This window comes from Rattus rattus, chromosome 6, assembly GCF_011064425.1.
Source record: "Rattus rattus isolate New Zealand chromosome 6, Rrattus_CSIRO_v1, whole genome shotgun sequence".
Taxonomy (NCBI): domain Eukaryota; kingdom Metazoa; phylum Chordata; class Mammalia; order Rodentia; family Muridae; genus Rattus; species Rattus rattus.
In genome coordinates this window covers 56,127,769-56,148,753 of record NC_046159.1, presented here as the reverse complement: position 1 = coordinate 56,148,753, position 20,985 = coordinate 56,127,769, and the positions used below count along the sequence as shown (strand labels likewise).

The window sequence follows — 20,985 nt, the reverse complement described above, 5'->3', positions numbered from 1 at the left end:
ACATGTAAGGATCGATTTTTTTTTTTTTTTTAAACCAGACATGGCAATTAAAGCCTGGAATCTTGGCACTGAGGAGACTGGGAGGAACACCCTTGCAAGTTCAAGGCCAGTCTTGGTTACACAGTGAGTTCCATGTCAGCCTGGGAGGGGGCAAGGTGAGGAAAAGTGGAGAGGAAAGGGAAGGGCAAGGGAAGAGAGGCAAGGAGAGGAGAACCATGTGTATTCCTATCACCTGATCAGAACAAACATAAGTCACAGTGACTGTTGGGACATTTCAGATATGATTCGGAAAGTAGACAAAAACACAAACACAAACAAACAAGTTGTGTGGAGTGAGTGGGGAAACCCTCCTATGGTAAGCCATGCTGGCTTGCCGGTAGCTGACTGATTCGCTTTGGAGCCCTGTGCAGACCCTTACAGCTTCCAAGCTCTAGCAACAAAGTTAACAACAGTACACACAGCTACAAGGGAGCTGGCCTTCCCAACTGAACAAGTTTATCTTAAAAAGAAACTTTACCTCCTGCCTCTCAGTGGAAAAACTCCTGTCCTTGCTGCAAGTAGAAGGTTACCATGAAAACTAGAAGGCACTACTGAGTTTCAGCAAATACGTTTCCTGCCAGCATGCTGCTGACTTGACTATGGTCATCTCCATGTGCCTCGGACTTCTGACTGTGGTGCAGACAATCCAACCACAGCCACCTCCTCACAGCACTGGCTACAGGCAAGGTCACATACCTTCTGCTGACCACAGAGCATCACTCAGCCTGAGGCAGGGGGTAGGATCATCCTAACCTGGCTCAGAAGCTTGAAGTGATCCTGTCAGGTGGCTGAGAGGGCTTAGTGTGGGAACTCCTCAGTAAGGCAATGTGGGACCAGACTCCAGGCTGGTTACCCCATCCTTTGTCTCAGGAAACAGGTAAACAAGAGTCACAGGTACTAAGCAGCAAGTTAGGTAATGTGTCAGGGTAGAGAAGGCACCAAGAAAACAAAGCAGTGATGCACAAGGGGAGTGGACAGTGGCACTGCCTTAGACAGGATGACAAGCGAGGCACTGGAGCTGACGCCTAAGGGAAAGAAGATATGAGCTCCCGTAGTGTCTTATGAGCAGGTACCACTGGTCCCCAGAGCTCTATTCTTTGCTTCATTAAGTGCAGATTTGGGACAGTTGCATGAAGGCTTGGGACTAAGCTTAGTTCTGGGGCACTTTCTCATGGCTGCTCTCCCTGGGCAGTGTTCTAGACAAATACTTTAACAGGGGCCTTTGCTACACACATGCACATACACACACACACACACACACACACACACACACACACACACACACACACACACACACAAAAGCACATACACCCTTAACCATTTGAAAGGAAGTCAGCCGCCAAGACTGTGGAGTATTTTTTCTAAAGCAAGGACAAGGTAAGACATAATTGCAGCAGGATATCTGTGCTGATTCAAGCCAGCTTCTCTTCATATCTCCAGAAAGCTTCTAGATGACCTAGTGACCCTGACCCCCATTTCTGACTTGTCTGCCATGCATACAAATATTAAAGGCACTGTACATTTCCAAAGTGGCCTTCCAAGGAGAACAGTCAGCTGATCGAGCATATTGGGATGGACAGCCTTTCATGGTGGACCCTACTTTGTCTTCCTGGTCCTGCAGGACACAGATAGGTCAGCTCAGGGTCAGCAAAAATGTGAAGTGGGACCACAGTGGAGCCTGATACATAAGAAAAATGTGTACGCCCTCATAGACCAAGCACCCAGACAACCACATCTCTATCTATCATGCATCACTATACTATACATTCCTCTATACCGTGCACACATAGGTACCATGTGCCCTTATGTACTATATACCTATACATACTACCTATTTCTATACACCACTCACCAAGATGCCTCTCATGCTCTGAGCCAAGGGAACTGAGTTCGTGGGGTGTACAGCCTACATGATGGATCTGCTCACATGTCACTTTCAGCCCTGCAGGCACGCAAGGCCCTCAGGCCTGGACACTGTGGCCTCTTCAACTGTTCCCATTACACAATGATAGGGTGGCGAGACAAGCCACACAGCCTGTGCTTGCTTCAAGCCACAGCGTTGTTTATTTGGTGGTTGGGTATTTTGGCATCCTCCTAAATTCCATGTTTGGGTGAATGTTCCACCACCTTCCTGATGCTTCCACACACAGAACACGTGGACTCTGTACTGACTGGGTCTGTACACGTGCCCTGTGCCCCACAGCCTCAGGATGAGCTGGAGAGGGACCTCATGCCCACTTCGTGGAATAAGAAGGAAGCCCAGGCCTGGTTTAGAAGGACTGTTCTATGCTTTGAATGTGTTTCCCATTCCCAGAGCAATAGTGTTGGGCTCTAGAGGAAGTGATGTGGTTCTGCAGGCCAAGCCTCTCAGTGGAGCACACTGCCATCCTGGGGGCAGAGTGTCTTGGGAATGTGTTCCTGAGAAACTTATGAGCCCCGTTCTTAGTCTTCCCTGCCTGCCTGTTGTCTGCCATGAGGTAGGTACTGGGAGTAACACCTCAACCTTGGGCTTCCCTCTTTCTAGGAGTGTAAGAGGTGAGGGTCTCGTCTTCATAAATGATCCTGCTCCAGCACAGCCAAGGTTGACATGAGAAAGAAACCCCTTTTCTCTGAGTTCTACAGAAGTTCAAAGCAAGATGCCAATGGGACTGGTTTCTTCTGAGATCTCTCCTTGATTTGTAGTCAGTACAGGATCATTACATCTATATGCATATGCATATGTCTGTACCCTTTTGTGTATGTGTATGTATATATCCATCCATCCATTCATCCATCCATCCATCTATCCATCTATCCATCCATCCACCCATCCATCCATCCATCCATCCATCCATCCATCCACCTACCCACTCACCCTCCATCCATCCATCCATCCACCTCCCACTCACCCGTCCATCCATCCATATCCACCTACCCACTCCCATCCATCCATCCATCCATCCATCCATCCATCCATCCATCCATCCATCCATTCATCCTGACTTACTCACAGGATTACAAAGCTGGTAAGTACAGGCTCCAGAGTCCATGTTTCAGTCAGCATCTAAAGGTAGGAAAATGATGACGTCCCAGCTGATGGGCAGGCAGGCAAGAGTCCTCTTTACTGATCCTTGTCTATTAAAGTTTCAATTGACAATGCAAAGCTACCAAATAAGAAAGACCACCTGCTGTTTTTGACCACAGATTAGATACTAACTTCATGCAATGCGCCCTTGAAGGCTCATCTGAATGCTTCTAACATAACCTTCCGGCACCTGCAGCCCAGTGCAGTGGACACGGCCAACCTTCACAGCAGCATACCCTGTGTGCATCTGTGCCAGGTTTCCTCCTATAAGGAGATGGACTGGTATCCATCCTAATCACCCCATCCTACCTTAACTCCCTTAAAGACCTGACTTCAAACAAGGCCACACTCTGAAGGAGTTGGAGTTATAATTCCAATACAAGAAGTTAGGAGGATGACAATTCAACACATAGCAGGCCTGCAACAGGGGAAGGGTCTCCTCTGCACCAGCTGGGCATCTGCGCTGGCATGATCTTCCTACTGCTCAATTTAGCAGTGAGCAAAGGCAACAAGTGTTTCTTGTGGTAACTCAGGGAGGTCTTGGCCAGCAACTATGCTCCCATGCATCCGATCTCCTGAATTCAACACCACCTTTCCACCTCACTACTATAGGGAAATTGCCAACACAGAAAACAATGCCAGAGACTGGCCTGATCTACGTGCCTCAGACCAAGGGCTGGTTCCCTTATCATTGGGTAAGGTGGTAAGGTTAGAGAGGCAAGGAGACCCCTGTGTCCCCAGAGGACATGGGTTCCTCTCTGTACCATTGCCTGTCTTATATTCCTTCACCAGGCTGGAGCTGTGCCAGCACAGCTTTTCCCAGTCCCTGGTAGTTTAGCCAAATTGACTCTCTGCTGAATTTCCCAGATGCCTACCAACCCCCTCTGACACACACACTGGCCAGAGTGGCTTTAGTGAGAGGGCAGCTGGCAAGACCCTGAGACACTTACACTGCCCTGCAGCAGCAGATACCTTCTGCAGGGACTCACTTTAGCCCTAGTGAGCAGATACTGGGGATCTGAGGGCTTCTTCCTGCTTCTGCCCCTGTGCTTGAAGTGGAGGGACACTGCCTGAGCACCCATAATTAAACTGCCCTGAGACTTAACCGCTCAAGTGGAAGGACTCAGCTGTGCAGGCCTTGTCCAGAGCTGTGAACCTGTGATTGGGCATCCAGAGTGAAGTTTCCCTGCCCTGGTTCCCAAACCACTTTTCCAACTTCCTGCTGAGTCTTTGAACTCCCAAGTGGCTCCATGACCTTCTGTTCCCTTGCCTGTGGCCTTTCTTTTTTCCTTGCTCCCTCCCTCCCCTCTCCCTTTCTTTCTTTGAGACAGAGTTTTTCTGTGTAGCTCTGGCTGTCTCAGAATTTGGGTAGATCAGGTTGGTCTCAAACTCAGAGATTCACCTGCCTTTGCCTCCTAGAGCTGAGATTAAAGATGTGTACCACCATACCTGGTGTCTGTGGATTTCTCCACAGCTCCAAATCCTTCCCCAGGACATACTGCCTTTCCTGGTAAGTCCTCTCCAAGCTCACAGCTCTGCAGTATAACTAAGTCTCTTCCCTTTCTTGGAGGAAGTAACTTCTCTCCTCAGTAATCATCTTGGCCTGAACTTCACTGATAAGAGCACCTGTGTTTGCTGAGGACCAACTGGATCTCAGGTACCCATTCTCTTTCTCCCTACCATCAACGTTCCTAAGCTCATCATGGGAAGAAAGTAACTTGTTATCACCATGGTTGTCTCTGTTTCCAAAAATTCCCAACACCTTCATTCCACCACATAGGTTCCACAAGAACCCTGATCCAGACCAGGAAACGGAGAGTCTCAATACCCTCCCACAGTGGACAGGACCTCGTGACAGTACAATGGGATGCAGGTATCTTTTGAGGTCTGGACACACAAGATGACAAAGATCCTACTGGGCTCTTCCTCTCAGTCACCCCATTGTACCACTTTCTTAGGCAGTGCTTTTCAACTTCCCTAGTGCTTCAACCCTTTAATGTTCTTCATGCTGTCATGACCCCCAACCATAAAATTACTTTTGATGCTACTTCATAACTAATTTTCCTACTGTTAGAATCATAATGTAAATATTTTTGAAGATAGAGGTTTGTCAAAGAGGTTGTGACACACAGGTTGAGAACCACTGCTCTAAGGTTGAGAAGCCTGGATCACAGGGAGAAAACCAAATAGGCAAGATAGGGGTGGGGATGAGGTCAGGGGTGCTTCCAGGAATCCAACCCCAGGCCTCAAGATGGCCCAGGTGACAGTAAATAGAGCAATCTCTGCTCAAAAGAAAAGATCCATTGGTTTAAACCACTAGGTTCTGCATTTATTTGTTATAAAGTCATAGGAACTACTTAGAGTGATCCAAGGAGTGCTAATTAGCCTGGGTAATAAACAGTGTGGGTAGCTGATGGCATGCTACCTGTGACATCAGGAAAATAGAGCTCTCTGGTCTCAATCTTCTTTCTGGTCTGAAATGTGGGGAACCAACCACATTACTTCCCTATTTTCCTTCTGTTGGGTTTGGGGTGGAAGCAGATAAAATTCACTCTAGAGACAGAAACTTACCTTTCTTTTTTTTTTTTTTTCTTGTAAGTTTTTGAAAATTTATATATGTATGTGTGTCCAGGTGTGCACATGTGTGCATCTGTTTGTCTGCATGTGTATGTGTGTCTGATAGTATGAATGAGAATGGCTTCTGTACGTTCATATATTTGAATGTTTGCTCTCTACTGTTTTGGGAAGGATCAGGAGGTGTGGCCTTTTGGGAGGTTTGCAACTGAGGGTGGGTTTTGGGGTTTCAAAAGCTCACACCAGGCCCAGTCTGACTCTCTCTGCCTCCAATTAAAAGGTAAGATGTAAGCTCTCAGCTACTGCTTCAGCACCATGCCTGACTGCCTGCTGCCTTGCTCCTGGCCATGATGGTCATGGACTCACTCTCTGAAACTGTAGTAGGTCCCTAGTTAAATGCTTTCTTTTGTAAGTTGCCTTGGTATTGATCTCTCTTCACAGCAATAATAACTAAGGTGTTTTCTCTCTCTCTCTCTCTCTCTCTCTCTCTCTCTCTCTCTCTCTCTCTCTCTCTGTGTGTGTGTGTGTGTGTGTGTGTGTGTGTACACTGTTGCCTGTGGACTGCAGAGGAGGGTGTCAAGATTGCTTGGAGCTAGAGTTATCAGCTATTGTGAGCCTCCCAACACAGGTTCTTGGTACCTATTTTAGGTCCGCTAGAAGAGGAACAAGCACTCTTAACAGCCAAGACATCTCCCTAGTTCTGGGCATGGAACCTTGGCCTTGGGCATGCTAGGCAAGCTCTCTGCCACCACCGAGCCACAAGTTCAACCCAGCAGCATTCACCAGACAGAATGTCACTCATTGAGGCAACACAAACACTTAACAGCTACACCTCAGTGATGGAGAGTTTTACCATCGAAGGACTGCGTGGATTCTCGTGAGCCTGCAGAGCCCCTCAGGTTGCCCTACTCCTCATGGACAGTGGGAGCCAAGACCTGAGACCTGATGAGCAGCAAGTGCTTATGTTTCCTCAACACCCGGCACCTGACTCCTTTTCAAGCCATGCTCAGGAGCCCTCTGAGCCCTCTATGGTGCCCATGGTTTTGGGAGCAGCTGTACAAGTTAGTGTTCTGACTTGTAAAGTCCAGGCTTCAGGAAGTAAGTGAACAACTGGTATGTTGTGAGCTGGTTCCCCTAACCATTGTGTTTGAAGACCAGTATGTAACAGGGTAGGGGCCCCTGAGGTCCCTTTCCTGGGGATCTAGACTCCCACAGTAGAAGCTTAGGTGAGTGACACTACGCCCACACTGCTGAATGCTGAGAGCCCCGGAGGCAATTCCACACCACTGACATACCTCCTCGTCTCACTCTTCCTCTTGGCTTTACAATAAAAACATCACAAGGCTTCTAATACCCTGCTTAGCAAGAATGTGGAGCTAATGTTCACCCACATGCTGTTACGAGCTCTTTAGAAAGTGACCTTGCTAAGCTCAGCAGAGTTGAAGGCTCTCACTCACACGCTACCCTGTACACATCCGCAGGAATGCCACAGCTCGAGAGCTAGGAAACACAAGAAAGAATGAATCACTGCCCTGACTATAGCTTTGAACGTGCAGCTATTTTGTAACGGAATCCAATACAGCAACACAGATGAATGGAGGGGGACCATGCACAGCAAAATGATGAATCTCACTAGTTAAGCGTTGAATGAATGGGCTAAGGCTAGAACTCAGTGGAAGAACACTTGCCTGGCACGTAAGAGGGATTTTTCTCCCCAGTATTGAATAAATAAACCTTAAAATACTGAATGCACAAAGCAAGTTACAACTTTTTTTTAAGACAAGGTCTCCCTACATAGCCTTGGCTAGCTTTGAACTAACAGATACACCCCTGCCTCTGCCTCTGCCTCTACCTCCCAAGTTCTGTGACTTGAATTCGCCTCCACACCTTGCAACTAAGAGTGACTTGCATACCCACATCCAGTGGCACTGTTCAGAACACCCGAGGCAGGAGCAACTGCAGTGCCCCCCAGTATATAGAAGCAAAATGGGGTGGAAACTTCCAGTAGATTAAGCTTCAGAAAGGAAGGCAGCCGTGGCTCATGTCAGACAGCAGACAGACCTTAGAGACAGTATACCAAATGAAATGAGAAGTCTCTCAAGGACAAATACATGGGGTGGGGTCCCTCGAAATAGAAAGTAGCACTGTGGGCCATGAGGGGTTGAGGGTCAGTGTTTAATGGGGACAGAGTTTTGATTTGGGAAATTGGGAACATTCTAGAGATGGGCGATGGGGATGACTGCACAAGTGTGACTATGTTCCACAGGGGACAATGAATTGGTTACCATGGTGGTTTTTACGGGGCTCAGTGGTGCACATCTGTATTCCTAGCAATTGAAGGCTGAAGCAGGAGGGTACTTTGAGCCCAGTTCAGAGCCAGCTTTGGTAGAATAATGAGATAATGAAACTCTTTGTCTGTCTGTTTGTTCGTTTTTGAGACAGGGTCTCACATGTAGCTCTGGCTGTCCTGGAACTCACTATGTAGACCAGGCTACCTCAAACTGACAGAGATCTGCCTGCCTCTGCCTCCTGAGTACTGGAATCAAAGCAGGCTTTATGTTACATATTTTACCACGAAATATTTAAAGCAAATAGCAGAACATACTTTTATTAAAATGTATTTCAAGTTTAAAATGTGGAAACCCATCTTATATTGTATTATGTAAAGTTACCCAACTATGCCTAGAAATGCAGGCTCCTGACCTGAGGTTCTGCTGGGCTCTGGATCTAGGATATAGGCTGGATGAGACTTGAGAGGCTGCACAGAGCCATCCTATGCCAGAGGACAGAAAGTTCTTCCTTTGTTTTCTCTGTATCTGGTTTATTTCATTAACAATGACCTCAGATCTAGCCAGCCAGAGTACGTGGGAGAAGGTCCTTGCTCCTCTCACGGATGAAGAGTCTGTAGCTTCCTGCCCACAGCAGTCAAAGAACAGAGGCATTCCTCAGCAGTTCAGTATGGTTTCTAGCTGAAGAAGTCACAAGTTCCAACCAGACCCAGCCACTGGCGGGGCTCCAGAATCAGTCTACATTAACTTAAGACCACTAATGAAGAATAATTAACAGCTTCAAGGGAGCCTGGCACACCCTGTGTTTAGAAGTGGTTAATTATGCATTGTCTGCACAACACCCTTTTCATACTCTTTAAGTTTTGGGTCGCAGTTTTAAACAAGGAAATATGGCATCAGGCGAAATGCCAAGTGGCTGTGCTCAAAGCCTCTGTGAGGAGAGCCGCTGGGGCTGCGCAGCCACTCGCTAAGCCTCACTAGGTACAGAGCCTCTGGCACTTTCACGCACTTTTCCATAGTCCCCAAAGAGCTGCTGGAGGTGGGTTTAGCAGACATGGCCACTTTAAGAGAGTGCCCAGTAGAGCATCAAAGAATGAGAGACTTCCTGGCCAAGCAGGAGCTGACTGCATCCAACGTTCCTGTCCATTCCCATGATACACCATCATGGTTGTGTGAGCAGTGGATGGGAAAAAGACAAACACCCTGCTTTGGGCATGGTGCTCACCACAGCGGACAGACACAGCACTCAGTGAGCAGCACAGTAACTTCTCTGGCCCTGCTTACCTTATGACTGTACTCCTAACTAGCCCTGTGTAACAACAGACAAAGTATATCCCCCATGCCTCAGTTTTTTTAACTGAGAAAGTGGGATGTGCCCACCTCCCTCTCTGCTCAGGTCAGTGCCTTCAATGGAGATTCACAGGCAGCAGGTGTCAGAGCCTCAGCGTTTACAGCACTGTCCTGCCTTTCTTTGTTAACCACCTCCCCTGAGATTCCCCAGTGCTTCCTCCTCACCTTTGAATTATCTAAATATACAAGCACTGTCCACTGCCTCCCCCCAGGTGTCATTCAGATGTCATCACCAACAGCAAGCCTTTCCAGCTCCTCCTGGAGGACCCCTTCCTTCATGCTGCAGAGTCTTGCAGCTGTCCATCCCAGCCTCAGCTTTCAGGCTCCTTAGTGCATCTCCCTTGGCAGACTAGAAGCCTTGAAGGAAAGGTCATATGCGCCAAATAAGAAACTGCCACATGGATGGGTGGGAGGGGCTGCTGTTGGTTTGGTCTTTTATTCTTGGACCAAGTGGCCCTGAGTGTAAACCTGACTTTGCCATAGCCAAGATCCTTAGTGGGCTTTCCTGTGATTACCGCACAATATCCAGCCCTGATGATGTCATGTGGCTTTTCTCATAGCCTGAGGATCCCCCAGTTCTTTCAAAGTTCCTAGGCTTGTCCTATGTTTTGCCAGCAAAGCCCTTCACACATGTCCCCTGCTATAAAAAGTCATTTCTGGAAGGTCCACTCAGACACAGACCCTCTGTTCTGCCAGGGCTCTGACAACATGATTTCTATAGCTGATAGGATCTGCTCCTCTTCTCTACATCTGCATGGTCTCAACTATAGATAACGGAAAAAGTCTGACAACAGAGAGACCTGAGTTTTAATCCCCAGGCTACACAAACACAGCTCTGTGTTTGGGTCTCATTTATCTCAGCTTCGTGAAGGACTGTGCTTCCTTTTTTTTTTTTTTTTTGGCTGAGAGTAACAACAGAGTATAATGCCCCACCCACATTCGGTAAGGATCAATCACAGGTGTTCCTGGGCACACAGGGCATTCAGTCCTGGAGGGACTAAACATAACCTAAAAGGCAGAAGTCTCTCCAGCTGCATGTAGTGTGTGTGTGTGTGTGTGTGTGTGTGTGTGTGTGTGTGTGTGTGTGTGTGTGTGTGTATGCTGAGCCCCTGGTGTGAGTATCTAGCGCTCATGTGGCTGGAGCAATCAGATGCAGGACAGGCCTCACTGCTTGGCACTCACCCAAGCATGGAGAGTTCCTTTCTATAGTGGTTGTGGGACCCTCAGCACCCTCTTCCAAGAAAGCCCTCTAGGAGTGAAAGCAAAGCTTCCAAACTTTCCCAGAACTGCATGCATATTAATGCCCATGAAGTTCACAGAGTGTGAGATCAGGAAAAAGTAATTCCAGAATAGATGAAAACGTTTGTTTCTTGAAGTTTGCAATTATAGCCATTCAGAAGTCCCTGCCATAACCACATGGTACTCTATTGCAGGACACAGCACAAATAACAGAGCAAAGTGTGAGTGGAGACCACACACACACACACACACACACACACAGAGACACATACACACACACACACACACACACATATCCCACAAACACTTTATATATACTTTCCAAAGATACAAAGATTTACAATCCCCACACACATACTCATAGCTATTCTCATTTATACACACACACACACACACACACACACACACACACACACACACACACAACACAGGCTTTCTGCCCCTGCAGTCCTTGTCATTGTAGGAAGCAACACTCAAATCCCACTTACTACAGTTGTCAGGTCCAAATCCCTGCTGACAGGGAAATGGGCTCAAAGAAGAAAAGTGGCCTGTCCCAGGTGGTACTTGGAGGGAATATGCTCAACTCTAGTCCTTTGACCTCCAGGTCAGGTGGTCCCCAGTCTGCCATGCCAGATCTGTGCCGAGTGGTGGAGTCAACCAGCTCACTTGTCATAACACCCCTTCCTACTGGAAGGAGAGTGACTGCAGGCTAGGGCTATATCGCTGCCTTCCTGGGAGCCAGACCTATTCAGCACCTCACTGTCTCCCTGGGTTGACACAGCAGCAGGAATCATGAAGCAGGAATCATGACTCTAGCGTGGTCAGGGAATCATGCATTTGCAGAACCCCTTCTAGTAGCAGGCTGCAGGGAAAGGAGGGATTGTTAAGCCAACTTGCAGAGTGGACCACACTTCAGGGCCACTAGCATTCCTGGCTAGTGGTGGGGTCCCTGAGCTGAAATAGGACAGTCTTGTAGCAGAGCAGACTCCGGGTAAACTTTCTTTCTTGATCCCATTGCCCTCATGGCCTAGGTCCTCTGCAGAGGGGGATCTGCTTACCTTTTATAAGCCCCATGCAACGGCTGCAGGCACAGGAACTGCCAGTAATCCAGGCAAAAGGCCTTGAACTTGAGCATTTTCACTTTCTAGTCTCTAGTGGACTGCAGTGGTGTCTCCAGAGAGACACAGCAAGGGGCTGCTAGGAGGTGGAGGCCTGGCTGCTGGTCCCTGCCGCGGCCCCCACTCACATGGCCCAGCCTTGCCTAGTACAGCTCACACAGTGCGCGCCTCCAATACAAAGAGCAGCAAGCACAAAAGCCTGCAGCTCATCCGCGTGCACGCTCTCACCGGGCAGGCTCACGCTGCTGCTGTCTCTGGTGCCCAGTGCTTCTGGGGGCTCTCTTGGGGGTCCCCAAAGCAAACCAGGGCATTCCTGGCTATGCTGAGCGGTGGGGGGCCCCAGCCCATCTTCCTGAGGAGACTGTGAGTGATGGCTTCTGCAGCTGCTCTGCCAGCTCTTTTTCCAACTAGGCCGGGGTTCTGATGGCGAGCCAGTGTCCACCCACCTGCCTTGACTGAGTGGCAGGGACAGGGCAGGCTTGGGGCTGGAGCAGGGAGGGAAGGGTCCAGGTGACAGACAGACACTTGCCTCTGCTGCCAGATAAATTATGTGTGGAGGAATCCCAGCCTGGCCTGCAAGACTGAAAACTCACCACGTAGCCACATGGCGCTTGTGGTGGGGGTAACTGGGCTCTGAAAGGCAATAGGAAAGACTGACAAGGCCGCCAGCTCCGTTGCCCAGGCGACAGGAACACATTGATAAAATCTAAAATGGAACCGCAATGACAGCTGCTCATTGGCTGCTGGAAGAGACTCCTGTAGCTAATGAGGGAGGGTGGGAGGGCAGTGGCTGTGCTGAGGGGCCATGGCCAAACAGGGGCATTGTTTTTCCCAGGCTGAGTCTGGGACTCTGTGGGCCATGAGGCCCAGTAGCTACAGGCTAGAAGCAGAATCCGTCCTCTGTCTGTCTCCTTTCCTGCCCCTTGCTTGGTTGGCTGGTTTCTATATCAACTCCAGTTGGCCTGCTCCTCACATACCAGCCAGTGACCTTAATGCATCATTTTGTTTCCAGACACCAACTCCCTCCCACCCCTCTGCTGCACTCAGAATAAAGGGAGGGTTCCTCACCAAGCAATTGTTGGAGACTCTGCTAGTGGTCTGACCTCTCCGGTACCTGGATGCAGCGCCCAGCTGTCCCCTTTCCCTCTCATGCATCCTTCTAGCCCTTTGTGGGGTTCCCTCTGCTAGGAATGCCTCAGACCTGATCATATCCCCATTACGACTCAGATGCCTACCTTCCCTAGATGTCCCAATAAAGCAGCACAGCCTCCCTTGTAACCAAGTGTGATTCCTCCTGGATGCCTGGCTCTTCATGTCTGACCCACAGCTTCCTTCATCAGTGTGGAGTGCCTCCAGGGAGGGACCACATCTTTCCATCAATGTCTGCACCAGCAGCTGCTCCACCATCAGCAGGGGAAAGTATGAGAACCTTAGAAGGCAACTGGGACAATCTCAGAACCCAAGGGACTTTCCTAAGTGCCACACTCACTTGGCCACCTCAGACTCCAAATCTACCAATTCACATCCCTACAGATGAGGAACAAAGGCTCAGGGAACACCCTATGCTCAAGATGTATATACACAGAGCTCCAAGTCCAGCAGCTAGGAGAAAAAGAGACCTGATGTCCAAAGAGCCTGAGCTCTGTGCCCCTGAGTTAGAAAGCCCAGCTCCTCAATGCCAACCAACCAGAGCTTCCAGGGACTAAGCCACTACCCAAAGACTATACATGGACTGACCCTGGACTCTGACCTCGTGAAGTAACAATGAATATCCTAGTAAGAGCACCAGTGGAAGGGAAGCCCTGGGTCCTGCTAAGACTGAACCCCCAGTGAACTAGACTGTTGGGAGAGGGCAGCAATGGGGGGGGGGTTGGGAGGGGAACACCCATAAGGAAGGGGAGGGGGGAGGGGGATGTTTGCCCGGAAACCGGGAAAGGGAATAACACTCGAAATGTATATAAGAAAATACTCAAGTTAATAATAATAAAAAAATAAATAAAAAAAAAAAAAAAGAAAGAAAAGCCCAGCTCCTAAGCACAGCGGGGAGATCCATCCTATACAAAGTCAAGCAAGGTGCCTGGCCTGTCAAGACAATTTTACCTGTGGCCACCAGCGAACTCTCCATAGAACAGTTCTTCTCAACAACAGATGACTTGTCACCAATGTGTTACCACCTGGGTAATGCCTGGAGAAGTGTTTGGTTGTCACCAGCTGTGCTGATGTTCAGGGATGATTAGATGCTACCAATTATGCTACTCAGTACAGAACAAGGAACTTGGGCCCTGACTTCTCTGTTGCTTCTGCTGGGTGAGATAGTGGGTCTAGAGAGTAGGGCCAGGGGCTTTCGGACTAGAGGGTTGCAGGAGCCAGAGCAAGCTCCACTGTATGCACTGGCCTGTGAGTGGGGAAGAGGGAGGGTTACACCAGCGTTCTCTGAGCTGAGCAGGACCTCCTGCTTCATAAGCAGAAAGACAGCTGGGGGGCAGGCAGGGAAGGAGAGGTGGCCATCTGCCTGAGAGATGACCCTCTTTGCCAAGGTGGCTTATGCTGTTCCCTTCCCCCACACAGAGTGCCACCCCCTCCCCCTTCCTGGGATAAGGACATTGACTTCCCTCTCACGAGCGTGGCAGAGGAAGCTGGCTATGCCTATGAAAGGCGGCAATTGCTGGCTGGAACCTTTGTTTCTGATTTCCCAGGCTGTGGAGTCTTTAGAACCTTGGCGGGGCAGGGCGGGGCAGGGTAGGGAAAGGCTTGTGGCACTCTTCCACTAGAGTTTGACATGAACTTTCTCAGGGGCTTGCAGACCTCTGCCACTTAAGAAGGCCACAGAGGCCTGGTGGCTGGAGGGGTGCAGTGGAGCCCTGGGTGTGGTCCAATGTTCCTGATCTCTCTGGGTCCATCTTTCTCATGTATAGAATGGGCACACTGAGTTGGCTCTGGCAGATCCAAGGGGGCTGTGAGGATTCCAAAGCAGGTCACACATCACAGTCAGGCAACAGATACTTCAGCGGATGTCACTTAGTATCTACTTCAATGCTGTGCTGCAAACATACTGAATATGCTCCACCCCAGGGCTTTTGCACTAGCTGTTTCCAGAAGAGATGCTGATTCCGCCCCGCCCACTAAGGCTAACCAGCTGAGACTCCTCAGGACTACTCCCCCTAATTCCCTCTGGTCACTCTGTGCCATTTGCCCTTTTCCTTCAGTCCTTGTCATGCCCCTCCCTGACACATTACACTAAGAAGTAAAATGTGTGCCTTTGATACAAGCCCCTGCCACACAGAAGCAAGGGTGGCAGGACTGTGCCTGTGTTGTTCTGAGGGCTTGACACCCACGGGAACTCAGGAACCAGGGTTGAATGGAGAAGTGGCTATCTGAGCCTTCCTCTGACCCCCAGATCGGCCCTCTAAGAAGTGAAGGGCTACCCTGGCCATGGCCCTGCCTGGTCTGGAGCGAGCTTTAATGTGAATTGTACAGCCATCCTCCAGCCAGTAGGGGATGTGATCAGCCCCACCCAGCCCCCACATAGGGGGCTCCACCTACCTTTTCCTCCCTTCATTCCAGAGCTTTCTGGCACTTCCTTTAGAAGCCCCATGGCTGTTGGGATGGCAAAGAGGTTCATGCAGATGGACGCACTGCTTTTAGCAACCCCACTGTGTTCTAGAAAGTGACAGAAGCTCGGCTGCCCACAGGAGTTTCTTGAACTTTTTTCTCTGGGGTCTGGCATACCCTGCCATGGATACCTTCAGTCATGAGGGTACACTGAGCCAGCCTAGGGTAGGAACTGCGAATGTATTCAAGTGTGAGCACGGACTGTGTAAGTCCTGAAGTGGGTTATGGCCCTGGCATGCCCTAGTACTGGTGTGTGGAAGCCCATGGGAAAGTGTCTGCTTGGGAGAAACCAGGACTAAAAATGCTCTGGATCTCACGTATACCAGAGTCTAACTAGTGCCTGAGAAATGGGTGTATCAAGTGTGTCACACATGTGGGTAGGACTGGGACAACATGCACATTGGAACCCCAGCTCTGTCTCCTTGATAGACATTCAGCAAGAAATGTCTGTCACAGGGCCACAACTGTCCTGTCTCAGTGGGTGTCATTAAATTAATCTGCTATAATAGTAGGTGTCACTGGAATATACATATACAGAATTGTGCACATTACAAGTGTGTGCCACACAGCTCTTGGTTCTCACATCTTGGGACAATGCCCAGCTCTGGAGATGTGAACAGAAACTACCCCCTTGCTATATGTATGCACGAGGGCTAGGAATTGCCCACTACAACTTTCATATTTCTATATAGCATCGCCTATATCCTGACATGCAGGTCTGGCCTGCTTAGTGTGCCCGGTGATGGGTTCACATCACATAAGTCTCCTCTATTCCAAAAGCCTAGTTCCTAGGTGGCCACATATCCCACCTTGACTCCTGCGCCCTCAGTCCTGCACACACCAGGCCTTTTTCTGGGAGTGGCTTACAGTACTATTCCAAATGAACAGCCAACTTCAAATCCTACAACACAGTACAGCTGCACCTCAAATCTAGTCATATAAAATCAACACACACATTGTCTTGGAGCCACTCTGGCCATGATACAGAGAGCAAACTCTTGAGGTCCTGGCAAGGGCAGGGGCCCAATATCTAATTTTTCTTTGGGTAGGTTTTGGCTTTGTATGTTTTTGAGGCAGAGTGTCAAAAGAATCTTGGCTCTGTGGCCAAGGATGATCTAAAACTTATCTTCTGCTTTCATCTACCAAGTACAGGGATCACAAAGGTGCACTACCACACTTGATTCATATAGATGGAACCCAAGGCCTTCTGCGTGCTAAGCAAGGACTCTACCAACTGAGCTGCATGCCCAGCCAAGTATCTAATCTTTTTAGTAAAAATGGAGTGCACTCTCTTTGAAGACCCTGGATGAGAACACTGGGATCTGAAACATACAGAGTCAGCACCACCATGCCCCACCACCACTACCACAGCGCACTGCCAATCAATGGAAATTCCAGGCTCTCACTGACTCCAGCTTTGGTTGTCATGGGAACTGCCTGCTGCAGGCTGCTCCTCAGGGAACCCCAGCCTTGGATCTTATAACAATCAGCCTCAGCACAACCTGACCTCCAGAGGACCTCAGTTCTGCTCTTGGGGAGGCCTTGGGAGATCTGCTTCAATTACATGTATTTTCTTGGGGGGATATATCAGCAGGACCTCCAGTGTCTGGGGGAGCTGAGGGGTCTCCTACTAAGAAGGCCAATTTTCACCACTCCCAAGGGTTCTTCTCCACCCCAGGTGTATTCAGAAAATGTGGCCTTGGTGGCCCTGAGACAGGAGAAGCAGGTGCAGGACAGTACCTGTATCGATCAGTGGAGAGGCTGCTTCCGGTTTCCAGGGAGCTCCTGGGGTAGTAAAAGCGAGACAGGGTTACTAATGGTCCCACAGCAAGTCCCTTGGCACCCTGCCCCACTCAGGTCACATGGGTGGCCTCAGAAAAGAAACCATGTGCTTTAACCTCCCTCTGATGTCCCCAGAGGTTGCACTGCCACCCACACCTCAGCCTAGTGCTGGTACAAAGGGTCTTTGGCAATGCCAGTCAATCTGTTTCCTTCTCAGATGGGGAAACCAAGGTTAGGGAGAGGACATCCTGCAGGCAGGGTCAAACAGCTCTCAGGTCTAGGAATTTCTCCCTCCAAAGAGAGAATGTTGATGCTGGGAATCATGATAGAAAGCTTTGTGCAAAATGCAGGTTCCTACAACTGAGCTACATCCAGTCCTGGGCTGGGATTTAAAATTGCATATAGTTAGCAGAACACTGCCATGATCCTTCCCCTAGAGTTCTGACCAGGCTTTACAGCCTCCATATTGGGAGAAGAAGCCCAAGCCCTACTCCCTGTACTAGTCCGCAGCCCTGTGGTCCAGCTTAGGACCCGAAGCCTGGTTCCCAATGCCTTTCTTTGACTAAACTACAGCTGTGCTAATGGTATATGAGTAGGGACTGGCCACACTAGGATCATATCTTGACCCCTTCATGTACCAGCTGTGAAATAAGTTTGTTGTAAGTCATTTCCCATCCATGTCTCGGTCTCCCTGTGTATAAAAAGGAAGTAGAAATGAGGCAAGCTTGCCCTGCCCAGGATTGCACTTCACATCTCCCCTGTGTCCTACAGTATTGGGATGAGGGGCCCCAGTTGTCCCCTTCTACTGGTCCTGTGAGAACATCTGCTAGGAAAGAGCAGTACTGTTGTGTGTGGTTTGAATAAAGATGGCTCTCAGTGGCTCATATATTTGAATGCTTAGCCACCAGGGAGTGGCACCATTTGAGAAGGATTAGGAGGTGTGGTCTTATTGAAGTAGGTGTGGCATTGGTAGAAGAAGTAGGCCACTAGGGGTAGGCTTTGAGTTTTCAAAAGCCTGTGCCAGGCCTAGTCCCTGTCTCTCTCTCTCTCTCTCTCTCTCTCTCTATATATATATATATATATACATATATGTTTCTCCAACAACCCCTCTCCTCCGCTGATGGATCAGAGTGTAACTCTCACGCTCCAGCACCCACCTGCCTGCTGACGTGCCTCCTGCCACAATAATGGACTATGCCCCTGAAACTGTAAGTGAATGTGAAAGCTAAAGTTATGCTTTACGTTTTTATTGCTGTGCCTAAGAGATCCATAAAATCTGTAAGCCCCTTGCCCAAGAACAGATACTTCCTGAATTCCTGGAGACTATTTATGTAAGGTAACAAGCCACAAGTTTTTGCTCCCATAAACAAGTTTGCTTGACCCTACTAACTAGATGTGCCTGATCACATGTAGGTGGGAGGTACATAGGTGGAAAGCTTGTCCCTGATTGGAAGGCAGGAGGTATGAACACAGAAAGTACATCTAGATATACGCTTGCTCTTGACTGTATATAGGTAGGAGGTATGTAGGCAAGAAGTACATTCAGTGTAGATACTTCCCTCTGACTTGACCTGGTAGGTAATACATCACCTTAGAGGTTTGTCTTTATAAATCTCTGCAAAATGTGACTTCTGGCCATTTTCTTGGAACCCTGGAATGGATCTGGCCAGGGTCCATCTTCCTAACCAGTTTTTAATTAAAGCTTGCTTCAAAATTGACTCAAAAATTGTGGTAGTGATCTTAATCTCGTACAACACAAAACCTCAGTTAAATGCCTTGCTTTATAAAAGTTGCCTTAGCCATAGAGTTTCTTCACAGCAATAGAACAGTGACTAAAACAGAAGTTGATACCAGGGACTGGGTTACTGCTGTGACAGGCCCGACTGTGCTGCATGTTAAAGGAATGTGGATTTGGACTAGGATAGCAGTTGAATGCTTTAAATGACTTTTAATGGGCTATACTAGCAGGACTATGGAAGACAGTGTTGCAGAGAGCAATGTGAATTACAAAGGCCTAGCTCAAGAAGTTTCAGGGGGGAAGGATATATAGTAAGTGGTCAAAAGATCATTTTTGTGATATATGGCAAAGAATGTAGCTACTTTTTGCCCTCATCCTAAAACTCTGCCTAAAACTAAATTAAAGTGTTTTTAATTAGTGATAATGGCAGAGGAGATTTCAAGACAGCCTAGTACTGACTGTGTTGCATGGTTATTGGTGGTCACTCATGCATATCTATAATTAAGAGGAATAACCTGAACAAGAAAAAAAAAAATACAAAATGTAGTTTGAAGAGAAAAGTAGCACTAGGAAATGTAATATTGGAGCCAAGGCTAGTGTTCAAGGAGATAAAAGAAAAGCCTAATGCTAATGAGAGTTGTGACCTCAGGGCAAGACCCCACTCAGCTAAGCTTTAACTTGTGAAAAGGAATTAAAGAAAAGCTTAAGTAGTGAAGGAAACCATCAGCAACAGAAGCCGATACAATGTAACTGATTGAAGGGGCCAAATTCCTGGGCAGCTTCTGCCTCATAGTTCTGGCTTTAGAAGTCAAGATTAAAGGAAAGGCATTGTGCAATCTCCCTCCACCATTAAGGAAAGCTGCCGAAGCCAGGCCTGTATCAAGAGTATCCCTGTAGAGAAGCTGAGAGAGGGCCACTGCAAAAGGCTCTGAATGTAAAACCTCAATTGCTAGATTGTGTTTGTGATCCCAAGACGATGAAGATATTAAAGTCACGAGATACCTGTCAAGGAGGGCTGTAGACCTGGTGTGGAACCAGCCTAGGAGAGAAGTGTGTTGTAGTCAACAAAGCTAAAAGGAATTGGAGATCTGAAGACCTGTTTGACATCAAACATAGAGATACAGAATTTGGAGTTTGCCCAGCTGGGCTTCATTCTTGTCTTGATCCAGTATTTCCTCACTATGCTCTCTTTCCTCCCTTTTGGAGTGGAAATTATATTCTGTGCCATTGTATGCTAGAAATATGTGATCTTTTTCATTTTGATTTTACAGGGACTTACAGTTTAAAAAAAAAAGACGATCACAAGTCTCAGAAAAAAACTTGAACTTTGGATTTTTAAACGTTTAGACGTGAAAGACTATGGGGACTACTGATTACATTTTGCATTATGATATGGCTACAAGCCTATGGGGGCTAGGGAGTGGAATGTAGTGGTTTGAATAATAATGGCTTCCATAAGCTCATATCTTTGAATGCTTTATCATGTGGGTGTGGCACTGTTTGAGAAGGATTAGTAGGTATGGCCTTGTTTGGAGGAAGTGTGTCACTGGGAGTAGGTTTTGAGGTTTCGAAAGTTCATGCACCCAGGCCCAGTCACTATCTCTTCTCGATCTCCTTTCCTCCCCTCCCTTCCCTGTCCCCTCTCTGTCTACAGAGATGTAGCTCTTAGCTACTTCTCCAGCACCATGCCTGCCTGCTGTCATGCTCGCTGCCATGATAATAGTGGACTAAGCCCTGGAAACTGTACTTCCCTTTATAAGAGTTGCCTTGATCATGGCATTTCTTTACAGCAATAGAACATTGATGAAGACTTCCTGGGACTGACTTTCCCTCTAATGCCTTGCTGCCTTCCCACACCAGATACCTTTCTCCTACTGCAGTGGGCACTATGCACCTCCCCAAACTGCTCTTATGTGAGACTATGTGTGACCATTGCTTGGACATTCCAAGCAGAATGCTGGGTGCCTATATCAACAATCCAAATGTCAGCCTCAGTTTTCCTACTGTGCTTGCACTAGGGCCTTGCTGGAACCTATTCTGTGCTGAAGGCCCATGACAGCTCTCTCTGCTGTGGAGCCAGCACTCTCTAGGTCTACACACCACCAGCTTTAGAGCAGCTGCTCTACCAGGTGTTAATGGTCCACTAAACAGCCCAAGCACAGAAGGAACCATGGGGGGCAA

At 48.4% G+C, this 20,985-nt stretch overlaps 1 protein-coding gene across 4 annotated transcripts in view; it reads right to left on the bottom strand.

The window, feature by feature from the left end:
* Positions 1-20,985, bottom strand: part of Iqsec1 (IQ motif and Sec7 domain ArfGEF 1) — a 317,408-nt gene that overhangs the window by 108,024 nt on the left and 188,399 nt on the right. For 3 of the 4 annotated variants that reach the window (XM_032906103.1, XM_032906107.1, XM_032906106.1), the window contains exon 3: positions 17,025-17,069. The exons of the other annotated variant lie outside the window; for it this stretch is intronic. In XM_032906103.1, the coding sequence (XP_032761994.1) occupies positions 17,025-17,069 (45 nt within the window). The remainder of the gene's footprint in view (positions 1-17,024; positions 17,070-20,985) is intronic. 4 annotated transcript variants of the gene reach the window in all.